Source organism: Sebastes umbrosus, chromosome 20 (assembly GCF_015220745.1).
Source record: "Sebastes umbrosus isolate fSebUmb1 chromosome 20, fSebUmb1.pri, whole genome shotgun sequence".
Classification (NCBI taxonomy): Eukaryota; Metazoa; Chordata; class Actinopteri; order Perciformes; family Sebastidae; genus Sebastes; species Sebastes umbrosus.
In genome coordinates, this window is record NC_051288.1 from 13,682,165 (window position 1) to 13,692,133 (window position 9,969).

The 9,969-nt window shown below is 36.7% G+C and overlaps 2 protein-coding genes across 4 annotated transcripts; both read left to right on the plus strand.

Moving 5' to 3' along the window:
- Positions 1 to 1,252: 1,252 nt before the first annotated feature.
- Positions 1,253 to 5,584, plus strand: LOC119479633 (zinc finger protein 792-like). 3 transcript variants are annotated; one of them, XM_037755437.1, is made up of 4 exons: positions 1,266 to 1,287; positions 1,382 to 1,567; positions 2,959 to 3,157; positions 3,244 to 5,584. In XM_037755437.1, exons 3-4 carry the CDS (start codon positions 2,968 to 2,970, stop codon positions 4,071 to 4,073), a joined length of 1,020 nt encoding a protein of 339 aa, XP_037611365.1. In that variant the 5' UTR covers positions 1,266 to 1,287; positions 1,382 to 1,567; positions 2,959 to 2,967; the 3' UTR covers positions 4,074 to 5,584. The 3 variants fall into 3 exon arrangements, with proteins under 3 accessions (XP_037611366.1, XP_037611365.1, XP_037611364.1); XM_037755438.1 differs by having other exon boundaries at positions 1,253 to 1,567; positions 2,968 to 3,157; XM_037755436.1 differs by lacking the exons at positions 1,266 to 1,287; positions 1,382 to 1,567 and having other exon boundaries at positions 2,716 to 3,157.
- Positions 5,585 to 6,310: 726 nt separating this feature from the next.
- Positions 6,311 to 9,711, plus strand: LOC119479632 (zinc finger protein 24-like). The gene is made up of 3 exons (XM_037755434.1): positions 6,311 to 6,570; positions 7,549 to 7,739; positions 7,846 to 9,711. Exons 2-3 carry the CDS (start codon positions 7,550 to 7,552, stop codon positions 8,772 to 8,774), a joined length of 1,119 nt encoding a protein of 372 aa, XP_037611362.1. The 5' UTR covers positions 6,311 to 6,570; position 7,549; the 3' UTR covers positions 8,775 to 9,711.
- The last annotated feature ends 258 nt before the right edge of the window (positions 9,712 to 9,969 follow it).

Sequence of the window (9,969 nt, forward strand, 5' to 3'; positions counted from 1 at the left end):
CAGTGCAGTGGATAGAGGAGGCCAGACCACTGAGAGCAATCATTTGCTCAGACTCAAGTTCATCACTAGTTAGTTTACAGTTCAGTTATTCAGACAGCAGACCAGACATTTTGCTTGAAATACAACAAACATTATACAGAATGCAAATGATGGGGCTTACAGTCATATTTTTTTTATGGATACCAGCACATATAGGGGTCAAAGGAAATTAAATGGTAGATACGGTTGCAAAGGAGGCTACAAAAAATAACTACATTGAATTGACAGTTAGCTTCAGCAAAACAGAAATGAATAGTATTATTAAACAGACACTGAGGGAAAGGTGGCAGAAGCAATGGGAGGAAGAGAGGAAGAAAGAATGGTGGTTTTACAGAGTTCAAAGGAAAGTGGGAGAAATGAGGTGTAGTAGGAAGGAACAGGAGAGATGAGACAATCATATCAAGTCTTAGATTTGGACACACTGGACTAAACAGCACACTATTTAAAATAGGTAAACATGACACAGGTTGATGTAATTACTGTGGACAAGAGGAAACGGTGGAGCATGTAATGTTGCATTGTGAGAGATATGAGGAAGAAAGAAAGTTAAACTATCAAAACGCTCAATATACGGAATACAAACAGCCCGTATTCAGAAATTGTGCGTTTGAAACAAGCCGTCAGGATTTCTGTCCAATTGTGATGTCACAAATATACAATATCTAGACCATTACACGGTTTTAAACATAAACTTTGTAAATGTGTCCCAGTTTATTTCCTGTTGCAGTGTATGTGAATAACATCAGCTGACAGGAAGTAAACATGGACCTAAGCTGTTACCTAGCAACGCAATTCCGTTGCAATTCCATTGAAATGCACTAAAACGGAGCGTTTCAGACAGAGGGTGAATACAGGTATATTCAGGCAGACAGTATGAGGAAAATAAAAGTTTTTTTTTTAACATTAAAGCATGTAAACATGTTCTGGTAGAAACACAAAATACAAGTATGAACCTGAAAATGAGCATGATATGGGACCTTTAATAGATATTATACAAAAGAACTCACTAATTGAGTGTTATAGAACATTTTTTTAGTATCTTAGACAAATTAATATGATTGGAAAAATATGAGTTGTTTTTTAATATTGTAAATTTACTATATTAAAAAAAAAAAAAACTATTTTTCCAATATTTATATTAGCTAGACTGATCCACACTCCATACCAGATGGTGGCAGTAAATGCACCAAATCATTGTTTGCCAATAGCCAATAAACCTCAAAGAAGAAGAAGAAGATGATGTGAGAGGTAATGTGTTGTGTTTTGTGCACAAGATACCCGCATCTATCTTGGTATTTACTTTTACCAAACCATTTTGTAATGCGTTTATCTTCTTGTAAAGCTACATACCAGATGGACTCCCGGGTTGCCATGTCCTGAGCCTGAGAAAGGGGGTTTTTGCAACCTTATGTGTGAATATCTGCAGGCGTGAATGTTGTAAACAATGATCGTTTTCATCTGGATCACCACTGGATAAATCTGGGATTCATCTTGCGACAATAATTAACGGAATTACATCAGGTTCAAGGTATGCATGCTTTTCCTTTCTCTAAGTAATACTGTCTACTGAGGAGCCTGTCTGTTTTCAGCCCATTTAATAGTGAGATCCAATTAGCTTTTAATTGCTTGTATGTTAATCTGTAGGCTATTGATGCAGTGACTTCTGTAGGCTATGGTATCTTAAAGTGAGACACCATGCAGGTAAAAACATAGTTATTCATGCATTTAAGATTTTGAGCTATTTAGCTTCTATAACATGTCTGCTTTCAGACTGGTGGAAAGAAAACATCCAAAATACACATTTAGTTGTTTTTTTTACTTAAATTTTGTCTATTTGTGTCTGTAGATTTCTCCTAAATTCACCCAAACTTAGCATTAGATAATGACTCGTTTGCATATTTAAACATAACATTTCAGAAAACTTGTAATACATAAATTATTATTGTTATTATTATTATTAGTAAGTAATAAACTGGGGAAATTTTTTATGGTGACATCTATTAGTTCATTTTTTTTTTTTTTTTTATCCTATTAACCTGTAGTGTCTTGTAAAATGTATGGAATTTTACAATACATATATTTAAAGGCTGTTTTCTTATGGAAGTTTTAATGGATGCAGATATGCATATATATATATATCACTTTACATGTAAATCCAAAACATTTTTATATGGAATTAAAATACGTGTTTACAGAATAAATTCGTAAAATCGCCCAGTATTTCTGTGGATGTGACTTTACGCAACACAAATACAAAAATACATGTTTTGTGGATCATATTATATCATCCTCATATATTTGTGGATTGTCTTCTGTTGATTACAACTGTTAAAGTCCAATAAAAACTTCCATATTTTCTCATAATGAGTTTTTTCTCAGACTCTGAGCCACAAATCTCCACTTCAGCAGCACCAAACTTTCCAGTTTCATTCCTATCAATATTCTGAAGGTTTTTACACAGGGGTTTGTTCATATATCATTCACAGCCTGATTTATAGAACATTTTATTCCTAAAGATGTGACCAAAATTTTTTTTTTATGGCTGTTGACAGTATTTTCTTATTTATGGAGTGATGAAAAGAGATATCCAAACGTCCCTCAATAAAATCTTTTGACTCTAATATGTCAACAAAATTATACCAGTATTTTGAACCTGGCTTTATCCAATGTTCAGATTTCTGCTCTACAAATTCCAGAAAACTTGTAATACAAAAAAATATTCCTAATGTAGTCTTAATGTAAGTAATAAACTGGAAATCTATTAGTTCATTTTGTTTTACCCTATTGACCTGTAGTGTCTCCCCCTAATAAATGATCATTTGGTAGTTGGTATACATCTGTGTTATTGATAGAAAGCATCCTGAAAATATCTCTGAAATGCACAACACCTATATTGTCCTTTTTTATTTTTATTATGAGGCAATAAAGATGTCCAAAATTGAACGTCTGAATGCCCGAGTGGAAAAGCTGCTGTGTAAAGCTGTGCAGGAGGTCCTGGAGGTGGTGAAGGAGACCGTATCGGAGTACCAAGAGAAAACCGCCAGAACACAGAGAGAGAACCAGAGTCTGAAGAGGAAGCTGCATGAGCTCCAGCAGAAGCTACAACTGGAGAGCAATGGTGAGACAATACAATACTTGTGTCCGGAAATGTTGAAACTGTTTGATAAAAATCTTTGTGCTTTGTCACCTTTTGTTGTCGTGCAGGAATTGCAGCCCAGCAGGATGATGCAGAGCTGCTTCTGATGGAGCAGAAACAGAAGGAAGAGCTGGAGGAGGAGGACGTTGAACTCATCCATTCCGATAAGGACATTGCAGTAATCTGTCCCTCGTATTCATTCGAAGACCTCGAATGTGAAGCATCCATCACATCATTGGCCGCCTCCTGTCTCTCCCCTAGAGCTCCGACAGGACCTGACTTGAACAATCCAAGAGCTCTTAAGACAGAGACTGATAATGGACTGTCAACTCCAATTTCAAACCATGTAGTTACAATCTCTGAAAACAATCATAAAATGAAAGTAGAGCCTACGTCAGATGAAGACGCCATGCGCGCCACAAACTATTTTTATGATGATGCTGGTACATCCTCACACAACCTAGAACCTCCTCAAGCCAATCCAGGACTCTACAATGAGTCAGGGGTCATCTTCAGTCTGGAGCAAAATGGCACAGAAGTATCCCAAAGATGCAACAATGCAGACATTGTTGCGGCAGAAAAACAAGTCATCATTCAAACAAGCACAATGGGCGCTTCAGGCTCCATAGTGTTCGAGAGGAACGTCAGGAAACACTACTGCTGCTCGCTCTGCGGTCGCACCTTCAGGCACGCGGGCGACTACAAGAAACACAACCGGGTGCACACGGGGGAGAAGCCGTACTGCTGCTCGGTGTGCGGGAAGCGCTTCAGTCAGTCGGGCTACCTGACGGTGCACCTGCGCTACCACACAGGAGAGAAGCCGTTTGGCTGCAGTCACTGTGGCAAAAGTTTTAGTCACTCGAGTAACATGAAGAAACACCAGCAGACTCATCTGTGAGGCTGATGTGTCCACACTTTCTCTATTCATATCATGCTATTGATAGTTAGAGCTGTCTTCGGCCAAAGAAATTCTTAGTCGACGAACACTCATACGATTTTGTTGACTAATGGATTAGTTGATTTAATCGACAGATCTGTAAAACTGAGTTTCTCCACAAGGAATCGCACAAAGGCACCACTTTAAATCTTGTGTTTACCAGAGACGTGCTCATAAATTTCTTGGAAATAAGTCATTCAGCATGAAAAAACATAAAAAACAACAAGTCGACTAAAGAATCTGAGTCGATTGAGACCAAAACGACTGGTTAGTGGACTAATGACCGAGAGGAGGCAGCCCTATTATTTATATTTAAGACTGGACAGTGAAAAGGCTGTTTGTAATCTACAGATAGAAATAATAAAATTATAATAATTATAATAAATAAATAAGGTGTAAAGTGCTGGATCCTCAAAGTTCAATGTCAAATCATCCTCTATGGTTTAGCTGAGCGTACTGCAATTTTATTTAGAAAGTGATGTCGCTTCAGAATCAGAATCAGAATCAGAAAGGTGTTTATTGCCAGGTGTAAGGGGTATACACGAGGAATTTTCTTTGGCTTTGTTGGTGCGAGACAAATAGTATAATAACAAGAATTAAATAAAACGTTAGAATAAAATAAGAATAAAAATGTACAATTTACAAATAAGCTATAAAAACAAACATGATATAAACAGATAGTGCTTCAAGAGTGTTACATGGAAAAGTATCAAGCACAATCTAATAATTCTCTACTAAATGTATTCCTTTATGGTAAAGTTTTCTGTATTGCAAATAACAAGGTTTCTTTATGCAATCTGAATCCCCAAAACTACACCAGATGTTGTGTTGTCAACTTTAAACACAGCAAAGCAGAGAACAAATTGTAGCCTGCTGGATGAAACTTCACAGTGAGTCAGTTCAAAAATACTGAACTGTGATTTTAAAGTTGGTCTGATTAGTTGTCAGTGATGAAACAAACTGCAGTTTGATGAGAGATGTCAGTCAGTTGTGTAAGTTAATAGTAAACTCTGCCTATGGAGAATCCATATCAGCATGGGTAGTGTATAAATCATAAATAATTGATCTCTGATTGTTTAACAAGGCTGGGCATAATATGAAAAAATACATCCCCTACAAAATATACAGTCTATCATTAACAAAGTGGAAGCATAAACTCCCAAGACCAGACTGGCCTTTAAGGCTTGCAGCAGGTGAAGTTATAGCATGTCAAAGTTTTGTATTTTTATCTTTGGGTAAAATGATTAAAATAAAAAAACAAAAAAAACAATTTAATGAAATACATACTGTTTTGGATACTTTTAAGCATGGAGTTTGGCCATTTTAGTTTGCACTAAGTTACTAAGTTGTTCTCTTCTGTATTTGTGACTTTGATACATTAATAAAGTGTGAAATACCAGTTTTGGTAATTTTACTTTGGGGCATTTTTTTTGGCTGTATGATGTAACAGGACAATAAAGATTTAAAGGGCACATATTGTAAAAGCAAGTTTAAGTGATATTTAAATACTGTTAAACTATCAAAACGCTCAATACACAGAGAAATACACACAGCCTGTATTCAGAAATTGCGCTTTTGAAACAAGCCGTTAGGATTTCTGTCCATTTGTGATATGTCCAATATTTAGACCATTACACGGTTTTAAACGTAAACATTCTAAATGTGTCCCAGTTTATTTCCTGTTGCAGTGTATGTGAATAACATCAGTTGATGTAAAGTGAACTACTAAAACGGAGTGTTTCAGAGAGAGGGTAAATACAGGCATATTCAGGCTGACAGTACGAGGAAAATAATATGTTTTTTGAACATTACAGCATGTAAGCATGTTCTAGTAGAAACACAAAAAAACAAGTATGAACCTGAGAATGAGCACGATATGGGACATTTAAACTGTATTTGAATTCAGTAGGAAGTGAAGTTAACTGCTCGAGGTCAGATGTCAAGTGAATGAAGAATAATATAATATAATATAATATAATATAATATAATATAATATAATATGATATGATATGATATGATATAATATAATATAATATAATATAATATAATATAATATAATATAATATGATATAATATAATATAATATGATATAATATGATATAATATAATATAATATAATATAACAATATAATATAATATAATATTTACAGTGATTCGCAAATTAATGTATTAAACTTGGACTTTTATTTTGAAAACCACCACAGCGGATGTAATTCAGGTTCTGCTTCCGGAGGTTGCGAGTTGTGATGTTGCGTCACGATTAACATTGTTTACATTTTTTCAATGTTTTTACGCCTTTAATTCGGCTGGAAATTACTTAAAAGTCTTGCTAACATATTAACCACATGACAAACGCCTTTGTTGGTAGTTTTAAGGGAAAACGATAACGTTAAATAAGCTAATGTAGCTAATGTAGCTAACGGTAGCTATCCACGCTGACGTCACGACTAGCTTGCAGGTAACAGCTGTTCACTATTAGTCCTAAACATGCTTACCTAGTGAACTGACAGTGGTGGTCCTTAAACACGTGTTTGAACTATGTTTGTTATGATGTTAATATTTAATAAACAGCTAACTATTATAAACACTTAGAGCATAACATGACTTTACTGTGTAAATGCTGATCAGAGTCTGTAACTTAGCAAACATGTCACTGTGTGTGAACTACCCAGGATTACCCTGGTGGGAGTGGAGATATCTGTATCACTAAAATATCTATGTGGAATAGAATATAAAGCTTTATTGTCATCGTATTAAATACAACGAGATTCACAGTTGCCACTTCTGGTCAGTGCTTTAAAACAAATACTTGACAAGATTAAACGAGGCAGATAAAACATATAACAGGTAAAAACACACACAGTTATAAAGCAAAAAAAACAGGTAAAGTAGATGTAATAAATAAATATTAACAGAAATGTTACACTAGAGGTATAAAATATAAAAATAGATGTAATGTAAACAGAGGTAATTGCACTTGTAAAAAAGGTAGGGTAGATGTAGTAAATAAAATGTAATCAAAGGTAATTGCACTTGAGGTGTATATTGCATCAAAGGATATATTGCACAGTCAAATGTATTTCACATTCAGTGTATTAATATTGCACAGATTTATTGTTTGTTCAGTGTCCTTATGGCCCAGGAAAAAGCTCAGGCCAAAGTGAGATCAACGTACAACAAAAGTGTCACATGAAGTGTAACAGGATAAGCTGGAAACTGCATTTGCATAATAATTACAGTAAATTATAGCAGTACAGGCTATAACCAGTTTATTATTAAGACCAGAAGGCAAGCAGTGGTGTCACACAGCTGTGTTTGTGTTACATTTCATATTAATGATCATGTAATAACCGTTGCATACATATGGCTCCCTTTGCAGAGGCATAAGCAGTCCACAGTCATTTTTTTCTTACCACAAGTGACGTTTTTATTTCAGGATGTCTAAACTTGAACGTTTGAATACTCGTGTGGCCAAGCTACTGACTGATGCGGTGCAGGAGGTTCTGGAGGTGGTGAAGGAGACGGTGTCGGAGTACCAGGAGAAAACTGCCAGGACACAGAGAGAGAACGAGAGTCTGAAGAGGAGGCTGCAGGAGCTCCAGGACGAGATAACAAGAGAGAGAATAGGTGGGTAACAAGTGTAATTTCCTTGAATCATTATAGATAATGTTACTATCTCATAAGTTACTTAGTCAAATTATAACACTTCTTTCTTTTGGTCTTTATTTCACAGCTGTTCTACCTACAAGTAATCTGTTACCTGTAGAAAAAGAAGATACGCAGAATCAAGAGCAGGATCTGGGGCTTACTTTGAGGCAGGACTCAGACCTATGTCTAGCAGAGCAAAAACAGATAAGCAGCCACAAACCTGACCGTGAGGTGAAGCAGGAATCAAGCCAACATGAGAGCTACAGTAACACTGAATCACAAGCTGAGTGCAATTCGGCACAAACAACAGAACATTGTACAGCACAACCAGAGGAGGTGACACACGTTATTGAGGAGGCAATGACAGTCCACACATCAAACGGGGACATCAGTGCTGTCTCATCCAGTAATGTGTGCACCTCTCACTCCAGCACCTCACTCGGGGTAAACCTAGCTGTTATCAAAAGAGAGTTAGAACTAACAGACTGCACAACTTCAGAACCGCCAACTCTGCAAGAACAATACAACAGATGTGTGGATTTAAGCTGCAGCTCTTCTCGTCAGATCTCTGCTGAGACGCACGGATCACAAGTTAGTGCCGAGCCTCACGGACGTGTCGTCCACTCAAATCACGCTGTACCAAGGAGACACGGCTTTGCAAAATCCAACAGGGCTGGGTTCGATGGGAGAAAAATCAGGATGGAGCACCTCAGGAGAGACGAGTCACACTTGTGTGTTGTATGCGGAAAGACGTTCAGCAGGATCGGGAACTTAAGAATCCACCAGCGTTGTCACACAGGAGAGAGGCCGTACGGCTGCGTACAGTGTGGGAGGCGTTTCAGTCAGGCGGGAGACCTGAAAAAACACAAGAGGGTCCACACGGGGGAGAAACCGTACTACTGCAACCAGTGTGGAAAGAACTTCAGTCGGGGTGAGAATCTGAAAAGACACCAGAAGATCCACATTGGAGAGATTTTACAGTTACAGCAAGTGTGGAGGGAACCACAGCAATGATTATTATACTAGACTAAAGTCAAATCACTTTGTGGAGCATCTGTGAAGGATCATGTTTGGTCTGTGCCCTCAGTTTAAGAAATAATTACAAATATAAGCCACAGAACTTATGAAAAGGCTTGTCTCTTGTAACTCCTTGGGAATTGTTACAAGGATTTATTTGCTGTTCTGGTGTTTAGCCAGTTGTGTGCTAGTTACGCTAGTCTTTTTTTCCCTCTGATCATGATGAAACAGGGCTGTAGAAGAACTTAACCAAAGAGGCTAAAGCTTTACAGATAGAGATGCACTGATATAAAGGCATACTGTCAGGATATGAATTGATATCTGTCTAATATTGTTGGCTAACATAATTTGGTCAAATGTGGAATTTTACCTGATATAACTGTTAAATTATCAGAACAAAAAAAAAGAAAGAAATATACTTAAAAGCCACGATACATTCATACAGGTGATTTCATTTTTTTCTACTTGTTTTGTTGTACTTGTTAATGCACCAAAACCGACGTCTCTATCATTCTTATTAGTACAACGTGCTCTGTGTGCTCCACCCAACCTCAACCAGAGTAGAGGTCTAATCAGCCAGAATAACTGAAAACACCCGCGGGTTGTGTGTGCAGGGCGTTTAAGATAGGCACAGGTAAATATTAGAATGCATATCATTATCAGTTATGTGTCAATATAGAAAAGAAACTTAAACATTAACGTTTAAAAAAAGCCATATTGGTGCATCTCTACTTTGCTGTATTGATTTTGGACTAAACATTTATATCCAGTGAGCCTTTAGTTTAAACATTGTAAGGTGACAGTGTGTTATAAGGTTTAGCACCTCTTTTGGTTATGTACAGAATGAGTTCTCTCATGTGAAATGCTGAAGACAATTATTGAAACTTCTGGATGGCATGATTGTCATTAAAATTGCCTGATTTTCCAGACTGAATGAAACTTGCTTTATTATGCTGGATGTATTTATTGCTGATGTATTTAGGATAAAAGCCAAGAAAATAGAGTTTGCACAGCAAAACAATAAATTAATTTATTACCACCACAAAGTGAATGACTGTTCTTCAGAAGACTTGTTAACATCACTCAAAGGCTCGTTGAGGTAGTCCCAGGTGTATTGTGTCATTAAAAAGTAATAACAGACAAACATCACCTGACATCTTCCCTGTGGATGTGTGTGAATTTTACCTTGAGA